The sequence below is a fragment of the Sinohyriopsis cumingii genome, chromosome 18 (assembly GCF_028554795.1).
Source record: "Sinohyriopsis cumingii isolate HCF-2022 chromosome 18, ASM2855479v2, whole genome shotgun sequence".
Classification (NCBI taxonomy): domain Eukaryota; kingdom Metazoa; phylum Mollusca; class Bivalvia; order Unionida; family Unionidae; genus Sinohyriopsis; species Sinohyriopsis cumingii.
Window position 1 is genome coordinate 98,666,792 of NC_142978.1, and position 24,107 is coordinate 98,690,898.

At 36.9% G+C, this 24,107-nt stretch overlaps 1 protein-coding gene across 6 annotated transcripts in view; it reads left to right on the top strand.

Moving 5' to 3' along the window:
* Window positions 1-24,107, top strand: part of LOC149777570 (protein retinal degeneration B-like) — a 148,009-nt gene that overhangs the window by 35,112 nt on the left and 88,790 nt on the right. For all 6 annotated transcript variants that reach the window (XM_089942187.1, XM_089942184.1, XM_089942190.1 and 3 more), the window contains 4 exons: window positions 4,496-4,699; window positions 13,134-13,382; window positions 15,048-15,428; window positions 23,377-23,469. In XM_089942187.1, coding sequence (XP_089798313.1) covers window positions 4,496-4,699; window positions 13,134-13,382; window positions 15,048-15,428; window positions 23,377-23,469 — 927 coding nt within the window. The remainder of the gene's footprint in view (window positions 1-4,495; window positions 4,700-13,133; window positions 13,383-15,047; window positions 15,429-23,376; window positions 23,470-24,107) is intronic.

Consider the following 24,107-nt stretch of genomic DNA (forward strand, 5'->3'; position numbering starts at 1 on the left):
GATAAGATGGGCATTTGGAATAAAGAGTGGTCTCCATACCAAAAAATCCAACTTTTACCCTTCTGCTCATGTGCGAGTCAAATAGCCAATGAAAAATGGTGTTTCTAACACAACTAGGCAGTATGTTATTGAAAGATCATCGGGGATTTGGTGTTTTTGGATCTGTTCAGAAATAGCTTTCAAAATGTGTTTCTTACTCGATTTTCAGGCAAAAATGTCAAAAACCTCCAGGGGTTAATGTGTTAATGAGACAAGATACAAATCTTTTGTTCTCACCCTTTAATACTTCTGAAAATGGAAAACCCAAACAAGCAAATGTAAAAGGAAACAATGGCTGGAAGTGATAACATGCAAAATTTGAATGTCTTTCTGAGATTGTAAATTAAAAATGAGGTCACAGGTGAATTGCAAACATGAATAAGTGTAATTCAGTTGGAACATAATGGAAAATAGATGGATATAGTTCATTTAAGTTTGTTTCATTTTCATCTCTTTATTATTACATTTCTTTCTTCATTATGATTTCAAACAATTTGATTGGCTAGATCAGTTTGAATTTCTTTTGTTTATGCCTGTATGAACCAAAATAATATAACAATTTATCCCTGCCCACGCTACTTTTTCCAGCATTTGCATCGAATTACATGTAAAATATTGCACTGATTTAATGCTGGGTTATATCACTATGGCCAAATTGGTCTAAAGCACTCGACTATTCTAATCACTACCATGTCACCTCTGTCTCTGTGGGTTCGAGCTGGTGGAGGAAGAACCTGGGAAAATTCCAATAAGAACTCCACCATACATAGCCTATCATGTGCTGAAAAATTGTGTTTAACCCAAAACAACAACAAGCAGAGAGGGTAATGTAATGTTTATTGTGCATAATAAATAATGCTGTCAATGGAAAGATAAACAACAAAAAACAAATTCAAGTTTATAATGAAAATACAAAGCTGATTTAGTTTGATAAAAGAATGTAGATAATCCAGAGTGAGAGAGAGAGTGTGTGTCATTAGTGTTTGGATTTAAAGAGATAGTGTGTATTTCAAAGGAATTTTATATGGATGGACAGACCCTGATACAGCAGAAAAATACAGTACAGCATAATCTGGGTGAATGAAACGAGTTTTTTAAACTCTTGATGCTTAAAAAATGATATGTTGTTACTGATGTGCAGCTGTGCAATTAAGGATGTTCAGCGATGCAATCTTTCTCTCTTACACAGACATACACCCACATATCAGGTTACATAGACACAAATGCACATTTCCATGGATATAGTGGATCAGTGATGTACAGGTCTAAATTGTGATAAGCCACTTCATTTGGCATGTGCATAGGAGACTTGTGCTTAACATTTTTTTAAACATGCTTTTACCAATTGCATCTTATACAAATAAAGTTAGAGGTACAATCTGTTAGAGATTTTTCAGCCTATTTAAGGTCATTAGTGATTTATTGATCCACAATGGCCTGCTAGTCTCTTAGACTAGATCTGTCTCACTGTTGGATCCATATTGACAAGGCTTACTCACTCTCAAGATTTTGTTACTTGGGGATTCATTTAATTACAGACAAGATTAGTTTATGTCCCTCGGGACAGGAGTTAAGATCCTATTCTGATTGGAGGCATTGAGAGCAATGACCATGCAGACAGTTCATACTTTTCTCTCTGCTGGAGATATGTTCTCCACAAAATACATGGTTCTGCTTGGTAGACTCCACTTGTATCTTCACCTGTTTCTTCTTTTTGGCAAACTGGAAACTGCACCGGGATCCTCTGAATGCTCAGATTTTCTTGGTGAGGGTATTGGTCAATTTATTGTGGGTGTTGGGGGGATCAGTTTGTGGTATACCTGTGATATGGAATCAACCCTATACACAAGCTCAGTTTAAATGTTAATTTATAGAAGTAAATAAAATTTAACTCTATTCATAGAAGAATGTGGACATAAACCAGTCTCCCAACTGATGGAAATTTATCCAACCACAGCATTTTTGTGTAGTAAAAGAGCTCAACTAGCTAATGTTTCTTAAGTGATGCAATTCCAACTCTAAATAAAATGGTTGTCTACTATAGTCTAGTTCCAAATGAAATAATTCATATATCTGGTCACAAATTCCAGTAAATCTGGAACTTTTGTGCATGCAGTAATCATCTCTTCACATGACTGTACACCATGGGAATATTTAGTAGTGAAACTAAAAAACCTTAGGTGCAAACATTGTCTACCCTAACCTGAGTCAAACTATGTAGCAAACGTCATACAGGTCATGTAGGCATACAACTGACTTTTTAGTAATTGATGTCATTTGTTGGAATTTGATTGCAAATACATTAATGGCAATTATTCACTTTATTTGGATCCTTGTACATCCAGATTCTTTGGGAGGTTATTATTTACACACCCTGAGAAATACTTGCAACAAAATCAATGCTAAATCATGTGGACATTTTTGGACAAGGTTAACCTGAAGTTGTAATCCATATAAACTAGATTGAATATCGCTCGCTGTGATGTTGCATTGAAGGCAGTGCACATTGAAAACAAACACATACTACATTGTTATTTGTTGTGATAGGCCAGACATTCTCTTTTCTTGATCTAGTTTTAGTACCTGGCTACCAAGTCCTTAGCGATTAATTTTCATCAGGAAGGTTTTTACTGGCATTTAATGTGCAGAGCATTCAGAATTTATAATTGAATAGGCTTTGGTTAAACTATTTTGGTATTCAGTTTTAGAACAATCTCGCAAAAGCTGGACATTATTCATCTCATTTCATAAATTCAGTATTAAATCAATTTGAGATTTTCTATAATATACAAGAACTATATTTGCTTATAATACAAAGACAAATAAATTGAAAATGCACAAAGAAATTTTTCAGTGTGTTGAAATTATCCAAAACAATTTTAAGTATTTGGTCCAAATTTTTCAGTAAATTGCTCATGTGGTAAGCACATACATTGTTATTTGATGGCATGTTTTTGATCAATATAAACTATATCAGTTCAAGTTCCAGATGTTTTTTGCATGATTGAATGGATAGTTCATGTTCTTAATCACTCAGGACCATGTGATTGAATGCATCCAGAATTAGTCTTGGTCACTAAGTCATTTGATTCATTCAGAAAGGCATGATAATTGTTGTACAATACTCATTTTGGTAGCCTGTGTTTGTGTTTTGCAGTGCTCACAAAATTCACCATTAAATTTATTAAAAAAATACAACCACACATCTCCCTCAATAACTTGCCACCAGTTGGCAATAGTGACATTTTCATTGATCAGAATATAAAATATTATTGTTTCCAGTGTACTGAGAATGTTATTTGGAAAGAAATTGAACAAAACGTATGACTTATAGTTAAAAGTAGATTTTTTTAATGTTGACTCAAATCTTAGGGTACTAACCATTTTTTCTATGCAAAAACAAGTTTTCATTTGGCAATTTTGATGATTTTCTTCACATTTAACAATTGGGGGCCAATATTTGGGATATTGTCGTGTTAAAAATAATGGGATCCAAGCCTGATCCTACATTATATGTGACTTCTTGAGTTATTTGGGCATAAGTAATTGAGCGAGTGTTACAAGGCAGGTCATTGGACTAAACATGGGTAAACTGCCATATTACACATCTTAAAAGTATTATTTTTCATGAGAAAAAGGGTATAATCATTACTTTTCCATTGTTTTTAATGCAGATATGTGAACAAATGCTTTCAGAGATGATTCATGCAAATTCCTTTGAGTATCACACTCTGATTCTTTACTAGAAAGGTGATGCATTTTATGCAAAAGCCACATGACAGAAAGTGTTGATAGATTGAGAGCATGTATACAGTATCAATTATTTTATACATTGATTGGGTGCCCCGGTGATACATTTATTTGCATGTAAGTAAAATTGGGTTGAAATATGTAAAACATCAGGAAATTTTACACTAATCTGGATTATTGGAATTTTTGGGATTATTTAAACTTCAGTGAAATGTTGCAGCTGGTCTTGTGTGAAGACATAATTGTCAGCATCCTACAAGTTTTCAAGGAGATATATATTAAATTTTAGTTTTCTTAAGCTATGAATTAAAAAAATCAGGAATGAAACTTCCTCAGTGAGAGGGGGCCCTGAGTGGCCGAGTGGTCTAAAGCGTTCTCTGTTATGGATCACTGCCATCTCACCTCTATCTGCATGGGTTCGAGTCTCAGATTCGGCCAATGTGGGTATGTGAGAAAGCTTGCCAGTAGCTTCTCGTGGGTCGGTGGTTCTTTCTGGGGTTTTCCTTGGTTCTTCCTCCACTATTAATACTGGCTGCCATGTATAGCCTATCGTGTGTTGAAAAATGGCATTAAACCCCACAGCAACAACAAATCCTCAGTAAGACTTGTGCACCATTGAAAATTAATAACTAACAAATATAGGAACAAATCTTATCTGTTGCATATATTTTGCAGTTTAATGAAAAGCATTTTGTTTCTTTCATAGGTTGGTTCCGTGCCATCTTGCCCAAGTCAGCGTTGCTGGTTGAAGAGGAGGCATGGAATGCATACCCATACACCAAGACTCGGTACAGGTGTCCATTTGTAGAAAAATTTGTTCTTGAAATCGAGACAAAGTATTTGAACGATGGTGGAGATCAAGAAAATGTCTTCAATTTGTCACCAGCAGAGATGAAGGAACGAGTTTTAGGTATATTTCTAGTTTGTAGAAGAGATACCAATCTCTGATCAAATATGGTTGCCATTACTTTAAACACTAAATTGTCTTGACAGAATTTGATGGTATATGACAGAAAATATCCTGGCATGAAGACCCTTCTAGTTTGTAGAAAAGATACCAAACTCTGATCAAATATGGTTGCATTACTTTAAACACTGAAGTGTCTTGACAGAATTTGATTGAAATCTGACAGAAAATATCCTGGCATGAAAGCCTTTCTAGTTTGTAGAAAAGATACCAATCTCTGATCAAATATGGTTGCATTACTTTGAACACTAAAGTGTCTTGATAGAATTTGATGGTATACGACAGAAAATATCCTAGCATGAAGACCTTTCTAGTTTGTAGAAAAGATACCAATCTCTGATCAAATATGGTTGCCATTACTTAAAACACTAAAGTGTCTTGACAGAAGTTTATGAAATTTGACAGAAAATATCCTAGCATGAAGACCTTTCTAGTTTGTAGGAAAGATACCAATCTCTGATCAAATATGGTTGCATTACTTAAAACACTAAAGTGTCTTTACAGAATGTGATTGAAATCTGACAGAAAATATCCTGGCATGAAAGCCTTTTAAGTATAAATGATGCAGATCAGTAATCAAATATGGCTGCAGTTACTAAAAATTTGATGACACGAATTTTACCATGTTTGGCAGGTAACATTCTTGTATGAATGTCTGTAAAATTTTCCATCACACATGAATTTTTAACTGTTTGAACTATTAGCAGTAGGATTCATGATTGCAGGATTTGCTCAAATTTCTTTGAAATTGTGCCAAAAAATCTAAGTGCATGACAGTCGCAGATTGTGTTTTCAGGCCTCACCTTTGTTGATAAATCCAGCCTTGTGTTCAGAAAATAGCCCTATTTTTTTTAAATGAAGGGGCAATTTCACCCTAAGACTAGACTCTGTATAAGGACAATTTCTCTGTTTAAGTTTTTATTGCTGATGAGTTAGAGCAGTTTGCAAACTTTTTGTTTGGTATACAGTTTCATGCTTCACATTCTTTTGGTGATCTTTCTTGGCTTAGTTGAATTTGAATTAGCTGATAGGATTGCAAATCTGTTTTTGGTCTACTTCATAAGATATTAGTGTTCCCATGGCGCAATCTGATCTGATAATAAACATAATAAATAGCAGTCTTCCCGGTAGGGGTGAAACCTACCTCTGTTACATATTGATGCTATTCACAATACACAGGCCATAATATGATACATTATCAAGGTACAAATGAACTTGTTGATCTTCAAATCTTTAGAAGGTCTGTCAGTGGTAAGGTGTCATTTTGTGTTGACATATTGGTTGTATTTCCAGTATGCATATTACAAAATGGGTATAGAATTATCATCTGCTTCAGTCTTCTAAGTGAGTCTCTGCCTTGGATGCTGGAGGTAGCAGGTTGAAACCCCAGCTGAGTCATGCCAAGGACTTAAAAAATGTTAATAACAGCTGCCTTGAGGTTAGTGTTAGGGCTGGTCAGCCTGGTGTCAGGATAATGTGACTGGGTGGGACATCATGCTACATGTCTGCTGCTTGATGCCCCAGTGCTAGCTATTACTATAAACTGCCACACTGCAGGCATTGTATCGATATAACTAAAATTGTTAAAGCTTTTTTAGCAATCTAAATCACACACACACACACACACACACACTCTTGTCATCAGTACATATGCCATTCTTATTCTTGAAAAGATGAAAGATACTTCGTAATAGACAACCTGTTTTCAGTGATTTTGAGTTTTTTAAATGTAATTTCAGGCTGATCACATACAGGACTTACCTTTGCCTCATTGCTGTATGTTTTGCACTGTATTAATTTGAACAAACAATAACCATCAGAATTAAATGTAACATATTTCACTTTAGGACACTGAAAGTGTAATCTACTAATTTGACCCAAATAGACAAGATTCAAAGCACAAGTGTATAGTGGTTATTAAATGATCAGTATCGTGATTGCACTTATACACAAAATGGCACTTTTGTTGACTATATAGTTATAGTTGTTTTACCAGCTGTACATAGTGAGTGTGTATAATGGCAGACATGCAGTTTTTGGTACTTGGTGATAAATTTCAACAGTTACATACAGTTCTTATGAATATGGCAGTGCCGTTGCCATAAATATGATTGATGGCTGTGTGTCCGTAATGAAGATAAACAACTGCTAGTTTTATCTCTGTTAAGTAAGTTCTGTACCACATATTAATAAAACTTAGTATGTGGAGTCTATTCACAGATATGCTATTCTTATATAAAACCTCCACCCACCCACCTATAAAAATTGAAAACACCTCTCCTTTTATGAAAATACACATGGGGAAACTCTGTTTGAAAATCCTGGAGAAATTACTGGTTTTCAAACCAGATTTTGTATGTTTTACCCAGAATTTTGCCATTTAATTGCATCTGTGTTGTGTGGATACATTTTGAGTCACATTACAGAATAAACAAATATTGGGGGATACTGTTTGTCTGCTTAACGTCTGAACTGTACATTAGTCAAATGACATTGACCACTGTTTCAGTTGAATATTGAGGCGTGACTTTATCTACTAGAGTGACTTGTCTTTGTGTATATGCAGGAGTAATTTATATAGATACAGCCATTATCATCCTCAACTGTACTAATTTTATCCATAGTTTTATTTTAGTGTTTTCACATCAATCTCGGGTGCAACATCATAATTCCAGTGCCATAATTCATATGAAGCATAATTTTGACCAAAACTGCCATTGTGTTATGCTGAAGTTCAGTTTGGCAAATTTACAAAATCTTGGACCACCTTAGCAAGGGTAGGAACATCAGACTTGTATTCCTACATTTTAGATTGTCTTCAGTAAAAACTGTAAATAAAATAGAGCTTGTATTTCTTATTTAAACAATTTCTGTTATTACTATATGACAATGTCTCTGCCATTTTATGACTGTTTAGATGAGATATTTTGTTATATGTTTTGTATATTGTTATGTATATTTGATTTAATTTAATTGTTTGTTTGTAAGTTTTAATTTTTTTATTCCATTACATGCTATTGTAATGTAACTTTATTAACTGGATTTGACATTGTCTAGAAATTCAGTTAAGTTCTGTTTGACCTGACTGTTATTTTTATAAACAACTAATAACAGAAACTTTGTAACTAATGCTACTCTAGTTCCTGACCTTGATTTAGAACCAGTAAGAGTTGAAGTAAACAACTTTTTGAATTTTTTTCTCAGAGTAAGATTCATAAAGTGAAATCAAGGCCATACTTGGAGTGCATGACAAATAACATGTATCAGTTAGGTTTTTCCAGAGGATTGACCCACATCCAGTCATCTGTTTTGCATTGTAGCTAGATTTATTATTAATGTTTTGAGAAAGAATAGTCATTACTTGCCTTAACACTTGAGAAGTTAAAGTGTTTTATGTTGTGACCAATTTTTGGGGTCATTATTTGTTTTCATCAAATTATTTGGATTCCAAGAGATTCTTTTTCCCTGGAAATACTTGTGCTCTAAATTAAGTCTTGAACAAGGACAGTTATCAAAATTTTACACAGAATTCAAACACTGGAATATTATTTTCACTGATTCGCAACAAAAAACTGTGGACACAGTATGGTGTTGACCACAGCATATATCATTGCCTTCCATTTTGGATTTCATTGGGATTCAAACTCAGTTTCGTTGGGACCTTTTTTTACTAGGACTTATAGTTTTTAATTCTTGGATTATTCTTGGATTTGATTCATAAATCTGTACTTTCTTTTTCTCATTTTTACCTTGTTTTTCTAGGGAAATAAATTATTTGTTAAATTTTACAAAGCATGTTGTCTTCACTCTTTTCTTGTTACTGTTTGAAAGAGCCTAAACATATAACAACATACAGGTAGTGTTCAATACATATACATTAAGTTGTTAAGTTGATTTTAGGCCAACTGGTTTTGATCATTCATCCAAATGTCTAGACTGTCCTTGGGGGTATTTTTGTTTAAAATTACCCTTGCAGCAGTATTTACCCAAGAAGGATCTGCAAACATTGTATTGATCTACTTGGTTTGCCATCTTTATTCTCATTACACCCACTTAAGAAGTAGCATGTGTTTTCAGTCTCAGAACATTTGTGAACAGTGCCCTTCTTGACAAATAGGAAAATTTGTTGCATGTCAAGAAAAAAAATTCTGAAGATGTTTGTCGTGTTGAAGGTTCATTTTACATTTCTGCATTTTATACCTCCATATTGCTTTCAGAATTGGAAACCTTCAGTCATCTATTGATGTCAAATATTTGATCTCTATGGCCCTTCTCTTTCCACCCACCAGATTCATTTGATCTCTATGGCCCTTCTCTTTCCACCCACCAGATTCATTTGATCTCTGTGGCCCTTCTCTTTCCACCCACCAGATTCATTGTAGAGTTATGGTTACAGGTAAGAGTCCATATTGCTCATTAATATGTTATATTATTTTTGCTGTCTCCTGCAGCATTGAGGTTCAAAAACCTGTATTTTCATATTGATAAACAAAACTAGATGACAAATGTGATGATACCTCATTTTTGCTGTTGACAGAATGTAGGTTACATTGAGAACTAATCTGAAAGACACTTGTTACATGAACAGAGGGACACTAAACAATCCACATAATCAGATATCATTCTTTATTGGAAAACATTTAACCTTACAATTGCATATAAAGGTGTAACAAATTAGGAGTAAAAAGAGTCACTGCAGTAGAACCTGTCTTGACTGGTCATCCCTTCTGCCGAAAAATCAATTTCTGAAGAGATTTGGTGTCTATAAAATATAAGCACAAATTAATACATCAGTGCACTGATTATTATTATTATTATTATTATTATTATTATAGTATCTCAGAAAGGTTTTCTAGCAGTAGTTATTTATTTCTTCATTGATCAGGTCAGACTCTGGTGGTACACCTAAGTGACATCACTTTTAATCAAACATTAGAGTTGATTATTGTAGTTTTTTGTATATAAAAAGTTATAGGTAATTTTGTAAGAGTGTTTTTGGTAAGTAACAAATGATAATAATTATACATTGTTTCCTAAGTTCAGTTGTTTGGTAAATACTTTGAACTTCTGATCTCAAGAGTGTTTCCTCTTCTTACAAACATTTGGCCAATCATCTGAAGTTCCAGCTGCAAAGAGCTCTTTGGCTTTATGAAAAGGTTGATGTCAAGAAATAAATGTACACCACTTCCAACTACCTACTTTCCAGCTGACTTCTGGACCTGTTTGCAAATTTCTTGCTTGAGAAAGTTCAGTCCATTTGTGATAAGCTTGACAACAGTTTTAATTTACTCATCATAACTGTATCATTGTGATACAAAAAAAAATACATGGCAACTCTTAACATTTGAATCTGTCTCTGTGGATTTGGCACATACAGTTTTGATGAAGAGCAGCCCAAAGTCATGTACTCTCAGTCTAATTCCAATATCACTGATGCTTGAGTGCTCAAATTTAATATTCCCTTCACTAACCAATGTTTTCAATACTTTCTCATCTGGGGAATTTCCATCATTTTTCAAACTGCTATTGTAAAGCCCTCAGTTGAAGAATCTGACATTTGACCATAATGATGGAAAGAACTGCTGTCATGTTTCTAGAAAAGTTGTCCTATCCCAAATTTTATGTCATCAGAATCCAAATAGTCTTTTTAGCAATGTAGTCTGAATATTGCCCTGATTCATGAAACTGCCCTTCTGTGAATTGTTAATGACCTCTTTGCTTTGGATAGTGGAAAGGGTGCAGTCCTCACTCTTTGACTTGTAGTGGCATTTGATGTAATAGTCTGACTGTGATATATTACTTCACCATTTCCAGCATGTATTTGGTATTCATGGTGAAGCCTTACTATGGTTCAAGTCCTGCTTAGTCAACAGGACACAGATTGTGTCTGTAAATGGAAAACATTCTAGTCCATTTGATTTTCATGTTCTAGAAAGTTTTGTACTCTGCTCAGTTCTCTTCATTCTGTATACTTGGCTGCTCTCAAGTATCATAGATTGACATCTGGTGACTCAGCAGTTGGCACACTGATGACACTCAAATACACAAATTTAGCTGCCCAACTAAAGTTGAGTCTGTCATCATCAAAGGCATAGAGATGCATTTTAAATGTGAAGTCATGGATGATGTGTAACAAGCTGCAGGTGAATGATAAGTGTGAAGCCATCCTGATCACCATGCAAAAACTCTCATTCACATCCTTTACCTCAAACATTAAGTATCAGCAGTAACAATATTAAATTCAGTCAGTATGAAACCTAAGTGTCACTCTGGACAGTACTCTCATTACACAATGAACCTAAGTGTCACCCAGGACAGTACTCTCATTACACAATGAAACCTAAGTGTCACTCTGGATAGTACTCTCATTACACAATAAAACCTAAGTGCCACTCTGGACAGTACTCTCATTACACTATGAACCTAAGTGTCACTCTGGATAGTACTCTTATTACACAATGAAACCTAAGTGTCACTCTGGACAGTACTCTCATTACACAATGAACTTAAGTGTCACTCTGGACAGTACTCTCATTACACAGTGAAACCTAAGTGTCACTCTGGACAGTACTCTCATTAAACTATGAACCTAAGTGTCACTCTGGACAGTACTCTCATTACACAGTGAAACCTAAGTGTCACTCTGGACAGTACTCTCATTGCACAATGATCGGATGCGGGAGGTCGTGGGTTCGATCCCCGGCCGAGTCATACCAGAGACTTACAAAAATGGTACTAACAGCTGCCTTGCTTGGCGTTCAGCATTAAGAGGTTAGTGTTAGGACTGGTCGGCCTGGTGTCAGGATAATGTTACTGGGTGGGACATCATGCTACATGTCTGCAGCATGATGCCCCAGTGCTAGACATCACTATAAACTGCCACATTGCAGACATCGTAGCGACATGACTGAAAAATTGTTAAAGCTACGTTAAAAATCAAAATCACACACACATTACACAATGAAGCCTAAGTGTCACTTTGGACAGTACTCTCATTACACAATGAAACCTAAGTGTCACTCTGGACAGTACTCTCATTGCACAATGAAACCTAAGTGTCACTCTGGACAGTACTCTCATTACACAGTGAACCTAAGTGTCACTCTGGATAGTACTCACATTACACAAACATGTAATGAACATATGCAAGGCTGCACATCTAAAGCTGAGATGAGTTGGCTCCATTTGCAATTTTCATTTGGTTGATGCCACTAAAGTATGTGTTCCTTAGTACTTTCGAGACTGGATTATTATAATTCGCTTCTGTCTGGTTCCTCTAAGTATCTACAATAGAAACTTCAAAAAAGTTAAAACACTGTTTGGATCATCCTTATTGTATGAACTGAACACACCTCTCTCCCGCCCTGTAACGTTCACTGGCTACCTGTTTGATCCAAATTCAAACACAAAATCTATTCAGTGTGCTACATTTCGTTGATTGGCTTCATTCCAATTTGCTATTTGACCCTCAACCTTGTGTACAACCAATCTAGAAACATACACTTTTCTTCCGATGCTTGCATTCTCATTGTTCCCACTGTTAAAATGAAATCATATGGACATCATTCTTTTTACATACCAGAGCCCAGCTCAGTGGATTGTGGAAAGAGTTATCCATTGATCTTAAACACTGATATCATTCAGGAGTGTTCAAGTTCAAACCTTCAGTGTACATGTGGTGATGCCATTATGTAAATACATGCTCACTAAATGTGAGCATTGAACCAAACACTACTAATATTTGTTTTTGTCATACAAGGATCACATTTTCACCAGTAGGGTGTTTACACCTTCAACTAGAAACAGAATGGAGAGGTTACTGTTATAATTGTGCACAGCAACCTGCAAATGATCCATTCTTGTCATTGTCCTGTCAAATTATACATAACTGAACTAGGTAGAAATACCAAGAAAACAGGAAAATTTAACAAATTTATTGAATTTTCACAAATTTTTTTATTAAATTATAACATTTCCATGTAACAGTTCATGATGATAGTGCCTTATCAACCAAGAAATCATTTTATGTCTTTACAAAAGTACATTGATTAGTAGAAATAAATGTTAAACATTTTCCATGACTTGTAGTACATGAATGATTTCTATAATTTCGCATCCCAGCATTCACAAGTCATAAAAATTACTTTTTCAAATAATGAAGGATGTCCCAAGATTTAGAATCCTTATGGTAATTTGTAAAAAAAATAATATCCAAAGAAAATTTTGGAAGGCCATGACTGATGTAGCAACACTGTGTCTGATGCTTTTGCTATGGATAAGTTTGAAAGTGAAAGAGATATTTAAGAATCTTCACCATATTTTTACACTTTTGTTATTCATTGGTGACAGTTATAAAGGTTATCGTCTTAATTTACAGACATTATAGACATTGTAAAGGACCCCATATCTGGTGGGGATTACAAACAGGAGGAGGATCCCAAGTTGTACCAGTCCACCAAAACTAAACGTGGACCCCTGAATGACAACTGGAGGGAGGAGTACAAAAGAGCTATAAAGGACCCAAATAATAAGACCATACGTCTGATGACAGCATACAAACTGTGCAGAGTGGAATTTAAATACTGGGGCATGCAGACCAAGATTGAGAGATTTATTCATGAGATTGGTAAGTCATTAGTCATTAGCTATCTAATACTGTAAGAAAATTTTCAGGAAAAATTAAATTACTTTTGTGCATATTGTTTCTAAATCATTGCTTAAAACAGTTGTTCGGTGATGCTTATGTTTTAATTAGGCTTAAGTCGTGTACCTTTTCTAAACAGTTAGAAAACAACTTATATCTATGTGGATTATAGGATAGATTCTGAGCTTTTCTATCACAGTTTCCAAATATATCACCAGCCTAGAGTTAATCTTTGCAATTATTATACTGTATGCATTATGTTCATAGAATATGCATTTTGGTAAATGATGTGAGGAACATATCATAGTTTTAGGTGGAATGTTCTGTTAATAATAAGGTGGAAAATGAAGAAGAAAAAAACTTAAACATGTTGACAGACAAATACATTTAATTTTTTAAAATAAAGATTGAATGATTGTTATCATAAACCTTAGTCTGAGTTTCCTCTGACGCTTGCCACCCCATTTTTTATATTTGTTGGCGTGTAGGGTCAGAGTCCATTCCCTATCGAAATGTTGGAATTCACCGACACCATTTGGTGTCGGCATGGAATATCCACTTACTAGCTGGTCCAGCAAAATTGAATGACCTTTCATCGAGATATACCTGCATGAAATCGATAGGAATATGATTTATTTTCTCATTAATTGTGATCATAGCATTCGTTATGTATTTAATCCACTGACAGATGAGACGAAAGTACATCGTTGCTGAAATTTGACTTGGATCTGGCCATTTGCATTCCTGACTACACAACTCTCACAACCTACATGTCAATGACATCAGAGGTCATGCAGTCATGTGATATCAACAGTAAACCATTTCTGTTGTTGCTGTAGGAAAACATATCGAACATATAAATGAAAGTCACATAATTTTTTATAGAAAAATGAATAAAACACGAACTACTTAAAATATTTATTGTGAAAATAACAACTGAAAATCTGTAAATGTTGCAGTAATTTGAAGAAAACAAGATTCACTATGCAGAGAGCACATGTCAATGTGGTAGTCACGTGACACCAACAAAAACTTCACTGACACGTGCTCTGTACTTCTTGACAATGGTTTTCTCCACCCTGCTGCGATACTGACAGGTTTCTGGTCATTGTTCTCAGAATAAATATGTCGAGAATTTATTTACAAACATGAAGTGACTTCTTTATAATATGTCCAAATTCTTTGTTCAACAACTTTGGAAATTTGTTTATTGTCAATATCATGTGACTATATGACCTCTGATGTCATTGACATGTAGGTTGCAAGATTTGTATAGTCATGTGACTTTAATGCAGATTCAGGTCAAATTTCAGCAATGACATACTTTAGTCTCATCTGTCAGCAGATTAAAGACATGACAAATGCTATGCTTATGATTTTTGAGAAAATAAATCATATTGCTATTGATTCCATACAGGTATATCTCGATGAATGGTCGTTTGCTGGGCCAGCTAGTAAGCGGCTACCCCATGCTGACACCAAATGGCATCAGCAAATTCCAACTTTTCTATAGGGAATGGACTTTGACCCTACACCCCAACATAAATGTCCAAATTTCAAAACTATGGTGGCAAGGGTCAGAGGAAACTCGGACCACATAAATCTTTAAAACAAATAATGCTAATTTACTTTTAATTTTGATTGTAGCTTTGCGTAAAACAATGTTACGTGCTCATCGGCAAGCTTGGTGCTGGCAGGATGAATATTATGGACTACAATTGAGTGATATTCGTCGACTAGAAAGAGAGACAGAACTTGCACTCAGAGAAAAAATGGCTGATGTCAGTTTTGAGGATGAAACTGAGTCCAAAAATAAGAAATATGCCAGTCAGGACAATATTGCCACACATGACAGTTACGTTGATAATGTGCCAAAATCTTCAGAAATTGATTCACCCAGTGGGACAAAATATTCTGGGGATAAAATGTCATCCAACACCAGTCTAAGCAAATGTTCTCCATCACATCATAATCCAGGTCAGAAAATTTCAGAGACATCAGGAAAAGAGAGAGCTCTGTCTTTGGGAGGTGAGTATTTTGAGTAGAAATGATGAAAATATAAATCTGGAATAAACTTTTGTCCTGCATAAGACAAATGGCAGAATGCAAGATAGACATGCAGTTAAGTACAAAGTGCAGTTGAAGTAAATTCTGATGGAGATTTGCATTCTAGTATAGGATGTTTTTATCGATATGACAAACATATCCATGAAACAACTTTATAACCTGTATCTTAAATTAATTCAGAATTTTGTAAGTATAAAAGAAAATGAAAAATTAATGAATGCGTCTTTCATATTCATAGGGAAATTTACAAATGAAGATGTAGTACATTGTCAAATAACAAATGACACCACAGACCCATATCCTCCACATAGATATCACTAAATATAAAAAATATTAGACAAATTTAATAGCCTACCTGAATTTGCATTGCTTTTGAATGTGCCATATTTTCTGATATAACAATGCAGATGTCTCAAACGCTTAATCAGGTGTATTAGGATGCAGATATTTTATCTGGGATGCAGAAATTATGCGGGAGTCCTATGTATGAACGCAATAGCTGGGCGGCAAATTCAGAGACTTTCCAGTCCTGCATCAACCATCTGCTGAGTGGGAAAATGTGTTGATCAACTGATCATTTTTTGCTGTGCTGATATTCACAACGACCGAATTCAGTGGCCAAGACCAGCAGATACGCATGTTGTCATTATAAGAGTAGGAAATGATGCAATAGCAGATTGGCAAGTGACTTTGGCTGCTGAGTGGGAAAATGTGCTGAAATCAGAAGCAGAAAGACCCAGAGATGTACATGTGGTCATTATAAGTATACATATAAAAAAAATGTAGCTTTCATTGTTGTGTTCATTTCCAAGTGTAGCAGAATTGTGATCTCATAATCAAGACACCCTGAGACTTAGCCTAAATGCCATTTGCAAATTTAGATAAGTTTTGTGGGTTTAAATGGCAAATTGAGGAAGAGATTCAGAAGAGTACTAAAGTTGCTGGAACTGATAGCTCAGATTGGACTTGTATGCTTTTGGGAGGAGACTACAACGTTTGCTGGTGGGTCTCATATTTTTACCTAAATAGGAGTCATGGACTCGTAGTATTAAAATCCCAGTGAGACCTCTGCAATGTAAATGCACATCTTAGATAATGCAAAAACAGTGCTAAAATTTTTTAAGGTGATTAATAATTGTTTAGATTTGTTAAGTTTCAGATTATATTTCCAAAGCAACTTTTATAATTATATTTATTCAGTTTACTTAATTTAAAGCAACGTTCTTGTTTGTGAGCTGTATGGTAATTGATGATGAAAACTAACTCAATGCAGTTAAGACATAACAGTTTCTAAAATTAGAATTGTCGGACATCTATAGTTGTCATCTACTTGCCTGAATATTTGTCCCAAAATTGTTCTGAGAGAATTCAAAACTAAGATGCAATGCAAATCTTTTGGCATTTATGATAGTCAGTTACGGTGCATGTTTTAAAATGGTAGAAATAGATAAATTTTATTTAGAGTTGGTTTGCATTTATATAATAAGAAACATTACCTTGTTGGAGCTATTTTACTACCATAAAGAATTAAATAATAATTACCTTACACACACACACACACACACACACACACACACTTCCTTTATAACTTGTGAACCTACTTGTAATCTGGGGGCCGTGGATCCCATTTTGCTATGAACTTGTTCTCCCATCACATTGTTAGGAATCTTAGCCTCTTACCTCATGAATCCACCCCTACTAAGATGAAAATAGTCCTATCCTGTCTCTTTTAAATAGGCAAAGCACAGTAACTCTTGCCCATTACCTCCCCTTGATACCACCTGGTGTCACCCATTGTTAGCTTCACTGCTGTACCGAGCACATGTCGTACAGTTATCCTCCGACAATCCAGCCATTCTTGTGTTCCATTGGGCCCATCCAATGGTCATTTTGGATTTATTGTGTGGAATGATCAATCTACTGCAGGTTCTTTGCATTATTTTACAATTTCTGCCAATTTTAAGACTTCATCTCTTAAGACCACTGTCCCTCGATGCTACTGTTGACCTTGTTCAAGGTCATTGAGTTAGTGTCCCTTGACTTTGTTCGCTTACTCCATCTGTTAGTTTTTAGTGAAATTCTGAAGTGCTGCTTGATATTTATGCATAGTTTCTTCATATTTCACACTATTTTGATAGAATTATGATTTAATTAACTAATCATTGTGCATAAGTTCATAACAGGGCCATAGGTTTGTGACGACACTTTTCACTGCTCTGTTAGGACAGTGTTTTAGCAACTTAATAATTTCAATTCATTACTAGTTTCTGTTGCTGCTGTTGTTGTTGCTGTTGTAGGGTTTAACGCCATTTTTCAACACATGATAGGCTATACATGGCGGCCAGTATTAATGATGGAGGAAGAACCCGGGAAAATCCTGGAAAGAACCACCAACCCATGAGAAGCTACTGGCAAGCTTTCTCACATACCCACATTGGCTGAATCGGAGACTCGAACCCACGTAGACAGAGGTGAGATGGCAATGATCCGTAATGGAGAGCGCTTTAGACCACTCAGCCACTGGGGGCCTCACTAGTTTCTGCTTTGTTTTTGTCATTTCAGCAAATGGTCAATTTCAATGATTTATATGCAACTTCATAACATGGAAATGTACTTTGATTCTTGTTTGTACTGTGTATGCACTGTTCATGATATGCGGCATCAGTGGAATGCTCCGGTGGTTTATTGGTTAGATCATCTGCCTCGGATGTGGGAGGTCATGGGTTTGAACCCCAGTCAAGTCATACCAAAAACTTATAAAAATGGTAGTAACAGTTACCTTGCTCAACGCTCAGCATTAAGAGGTTAGTGTTAGGACTGGTTGGCCTGGTGTCAGGATAATTTGACTGGGTGGTACATCATGCTACATGTCTGTGGCATGATGCCCCAGTGCTGGACATCACTGTAAACTGCCACACTGCAGACATCATAGTGATATGGCTGCCTTAAAAATCTAAATCACACACACACACAAATAGTCGGTGGAAGTCTGAGCTTAAGTAATTAGTCATATATATTTGTTTGTGCTATGTATACACTGTTCATGATATGCTGCATTGTTAATACATAGTCAGTAGACTGCTCCTATATGGATTTGCCAGTCTTTCTTTTGTCGTTTCAATATTAGTGTGTACTATAAGTATGAAATGCATGTTCAAAGTGATCGTTCTGTCAGCATTAAAGGAAAGTAGGAATAAATCAAGGAAGACAACCTAAGGTTGTTGGAGATACCAATACATTGAGGAGTATTTCCCAATATTAGTCAACCCACAAGGTTCAAGTCTCCCAGCATGTCCGAGCATGGCCTTTAGACCTGTAAGTCCAGCTTCCAGGCTTACCATTCACCGGGTAAACCAGCCACAGTGCCAGATTTGTGTACATTCACTGCTTGTCCACAAGAGAGAGCTAGTGACGTTTTGATGGGGATGGAATTGAGTCTTCATACAACCTGTCTTCTCTAGCGCTGCAAGTAGACCCAGTTGGGCCCTGATGCATGGTGCGATGGAACTCTTTCAAATCCGCCATCCTTCATGCCTTACTCAGATCCGACCATGGAACAGACTGAAGTTTAGCTTTCAAGCCACTGTTGAGGATATTTTAATGGTGTTGGCTACTTCAGAATGCCCTCCATCCTTATCACTGCTCTAAAGAATTGGTAGACCTTGATGAGGATGAAGAGATGGACTTTTAAGGCGACAGGTGCCAATACTTTGATGGGTTTGGCAAGTCTGCTCTTGAAATAGTGTCACATGTGTGCAGTTCATGTCTCTCCAACCTTATCATACCCTACCTTTCTGGACTACCCTGTTCGGATCATCATTGCTTTGGAGGAAGAATAGAGGGTGTTCAGAGGCTGGCAGCTCAGGAACTGCCCCTCCACCTTGCAGCTTAACCCAAAACCACTCAGTTCCCGTCAGTTTCAAGACAGATGATCTTCTCAGTCATGTGCACCAACATCAGTCCCTAATAAACAATCATACAGAGGCAGTAAGAAATGGATTTGAGCTCACTGGATCTCCCTATTCCCTCAGAATGAGGGTGGATGGGTGGTATTCCAGGTCATTTTGATGTGCTTCGGGTTTCATTCATCAACAATCCCTCCCCCTCCTCTTCTCCCTCTCTGTATGAATACAGATCAGATTGAAAGAAGGATGCCTTTTTGCAACAGGAGAAATTCAGTGGAGCTTGTGCAAAGGCCACAATTCCCAGGGTTTTACTTGAGGCTGTTTCTTATTCAGAAAGCAAACAGCAAGTTGATACCCACCATTGACAACTCTGGCAGTGTACCAGGACAACATCCTCCAGAAACACATGGCAAGTTCTATCCTACTCCAAAGCAGGAATTATCTTCTATCTTTTCTAGTTCATCTAGGCTTTCTAGTGAACTGGGAAAAGTAATACCCAGAACTTTGTCCTTCTGTTTATGGAGTTCTTAACCAGCTAGAATCTGGTGCGGCTTTGTGTTCGTGTCACCAGAATCATCAAATTCGTCAAGTCTGTTTCCAACAAGGCTTGGATTTCAGTGAGAATTTTTGAAACTCTTCAGTTTATTCGTTGTGGCAACAGATCTGATCCTGCTTGGCCACCTTTTTATGCACCCCTTAAGATGTCATTGCTGTCTTAGTGGCACCCTTTTTTGAGTCCCCTTGATCAAGTTATCCTGATCACACATGAGATTCTATCAGTCCTGCTTCAGTGGAACAACCCAGATTGGCTTATCAAGGGAATGCCGCTGGAGAAGCCCCAAGCGGAAATAACATATATACTGATGCTGGTGCATACGATTGGGGTGTCAACCTGTTGCCAGAATTAACTACTGTTGGCATCATGGGGGAGCCAGAGGAGTGAACTCTACACATCAACATCCTTGAATAAAGGTTGTCATCAAGGCCTTTCATTTCTGGGAAGATCGCCTCTGTGGCAAAACAGTCTTCATCATGTCCTACAACTCTGTGACATATCCTAAAATGGGGTGGGGGGCCACCAAATCATCCGAAGTGTCCTGATTTGGCAGTTTATATTTTGGTGCAACAATCTCCATATCAGCATAGATGTCAGATGCATTCTTGGCAGACTCAATGTCTTGGCTGACATACTATCCAGGAGAGGTCAAGCCATTGACACAGAATGATTTCTCAACCCATCGGTCTTCACTTAGGGGATGCCCAATCTTTTTGTGACCAGAATCGCAAATTACCCACCTTCATCTCTCCAGTTCTAGTTCCAAAAGCATGGGCTATGGATGCACTGTCAATCAGAGGGAGGAGTTGTGGGCCATTGCATACCCTCCCACAGTCCTAATTTAAAAAATAATCAAAAAGTTACAGGGTCAGAATTGGAAGGTAATTCTGATGGCCCCTCTCAGATGGGACAAGGCCTGGGTCACCAATCTATTCGATCTAGCAATAGATCTGCCCAGGAAGATCCTGGCCGACTCTAATCTTCTTATGCAACCACGATCAAGGTTGTTCCATCCCTGTCCAGACTGTCTTCTTATGACTGTCTTCTTACACACACTTGGCTCTTATGAGGACAGCCTTGCAAGACAATTTAAACCTTTGACCGTGGAAAGAATATAGAGCAAGAAGGCCCTCTACTCTGAAGGCTTACAAGGAGGAGTGACACATGATTAGGGATTGGTGCCAGATTCATCACATCGTCCCTTTGAGTTTCTCAATACTTCAACTGGCAGAATTTTTTCTCTGGCTCTTTCATGAGAAACAGTTGGCCCCTATCAAAGTCTACCAATCTATGGTATTGGACACATTCTGACATCATGGCCAATATGACATTGGGCATGATAAAGAACTTTCAGATCTTTTATCTAATTTCGATCTCCATTGATAAAATCCATAACCCTGTTTCCCAAATGGAATCTGTCCTGGGTTGGGCTAGAGTCTCTAGCCGACACTTCACTAAAGTTTCTATCATACAAGACATGTTTCCTGATAGCTTTAGCTTCCACATGCAGGGTAAGTGAGGTACATGTCCTTTGAGTCAACCCGAACTATCTTCAGTTCAAATTTGATGGTTCAGTAGTTCTCCTGATACAACCAGGCTTTGTAGCCAAAAACTGGTTACCATCCTTCAGTAACTAGATGGTGATCATTTGCTCACTCTCTTGCATAGACAAGTCAAGAGCAGCACCATGCAAGATAGTACTACTTGAAATGCACAGACCTGTTGTGACACATGCAAATGCCTCTTCATGGTGAAGACTGGAAAACAAGACATCACTCCTCAAACCCTTGCATCGTCGCTGAAGTGGGTTATATGTAGAGTCAACCTTCTAGAGTTTTTTTTACTTCAGACATTTAGCATCGCAGAGACAAGCTTTGAATCTGGTAAGGCCAGTGGCAACAGCACAGATGGCCACCAGACTCAACTAGATCAATCAACACAACCTGTTAGCTTTGCTGGATTTACTTTTGTAGGTAAGATCTCAACTTCTCAGCCATATATAGGAGTACCAGGCCAAGGGATTCCAGGCTGTGTTGTTTGCGTCATTAGGAGAAAGGGTTATCTTTCACATGGCGAATCCGGCTATTCATCCCCAGAAGGATACCTGAGGTAGAGGTCAGATGCTCAGCATGCCCTGCTTCTCTTATTTTCCAAACATGTGAATGGATAATGTATCCAAAGGAGAAAGCAAAATTAAGTAAAGTATTTTTCTCAGAGAATACTTACCCAATCACATTACTTAAAAGCCCTCCCAACCACCCTGCCATGCAAGCATCCTCATTAGCACCTGGCTAAAAACTGGTGACACCTGGTGGTATCAAAGGGAGGTAATGGGCAAGAGCTACTGCCCTTTGTCTATTCAAAATATACAGGCTAAGGCTATTTTCGTCTTTTAGTAGGGCTTGATTCATGAGGTTGCAGGCTAATATTCATAATGTAATGTGATTGGGTAAGTATCCTCAGAGAAACAATTTACTTAAAGATTTGCCTTTTCTAGGAAATGTAAAAAGAATTAACCCTTATTTGTTGATAGTGAAGAGAATCAGTCAAAATTAGGAGACCACTCCAGGGCCTAGTGGTTAGAGCATCCACCTCGGTTGTGACAGGTTGTGGGTTTGATCGCCGGCCAAGTCATGCCAAAGACTTATAAAAATGGTACTAACAGCTGCCTCGCTTGGCGCTCAGCATTAAGAGGTTAGTGTTAGTACTGGTCGGCCTGGTGTCAGGATAATGTTCCTGGGTGGGAAATCATGCTACATGTCTGTAGCATGATACCCCGGTGCTAGACATCACTATAAACTGCCACACTGCAGACATCATAGCGATATGACTGAAAAATTGTTAAAGTTACCTTTAAAATCCAAATCAAACGCACACTCACACATACAAAATTAGGAAATGAAACTTTGTTTTATTGCTTGTTTGATCCTCAGAAATGGCAGTTAGTGTCAGGAAATTTGAATCAACATCATTAAATTATCAACTTTTAGTAAGTAATAGCTATGAAATAAGTTTTGTCAAGTAAAATTTGTTTTAGTCATATTTTGAAATTCTGTTTCTGTAATAATCATAAATGTGATATGCTGTCTTGCATTTTTGTGTAAAAAAAGATACTTTTTATCAAGTACTTCTTTGGTGAAGATTTCTCAGCCAGGTGAGAATCTGTTTGAACAAAACTAAAGGCAGGATTCGTATGTTCCCATGTCTATAGATCCTTCTGTTATAGCAACGATTTATTGCATTTGTTCATTTTCTGAGACTTGTGATGCATTGGAGGTAATAAACCTTGTTAAACTAACTAATGTAATATAAAAATTAAGCAGAAGTTTACCTTGTTGTGTTTATTACATAAAAAATTTGAAAGGTAAATATAATTATGTGGTACTTGAAACTAGTTACCATGCATGACTAGCGCTGTGCAATTCTTGACTTCTCTTTTCCCATGCAGATTCAGGCAGTCAGAGTTTGTCAAACTGGAGAGTTCAGAGTTTGGTGCACCTTCAAGAAGCAAGCAGTGATGAGGAGTTTTACGATGCCCCAGGTTTGTAAATGCTTTGTGCTCTTGCTGGAAAAAATTGTTTCAGATGAGTAAATTTGTTATGCATTGTCACAAGAGTAGATATGAGAATGTTCTGAATTTCTTCAGATTTCTGATTATATATTATGATCTTACTGCATTCAGTCTGATTATTAAGCTACTTCCAGGAGCTTTGGTGGCTGAGTGGCTTGCTTAGAAAGTTGCAACCAGAAAGATATTGGTTTGAATCGTGTAGAGACAGGGCCAGGTTGGCTACCAAGGTGTATCCCAAGGCAAGGCACTTTACCTTATCCATAGCCTTAGCATGTTTTATGTGCCATACAACCCCCAACCCAAGCAACCAAAGTTCAAGGTGTATCCCAAGGCAAGGCACTTTACCTTATCCATTGCCTTAGTATGATATAACATTCAATGTTTTATTTTCCATACAACCCAAACCCAAGCAACCAAAATTTAAGAGAAACATTTTTTAAGAGTAACTTTTGTTTATAAAGCCAGGGATGTTGTTGTTGTTGTTGTTGTGGGGTTTAACGCCATTTTTCAGCACGATAGGCTATACATGGCGGCCAGTATTAATGGTGGAGGAAGAACCCGGAGAACCCCGGAAAGAACCACCGACCCACGAGAAGCTACTGGCAAGC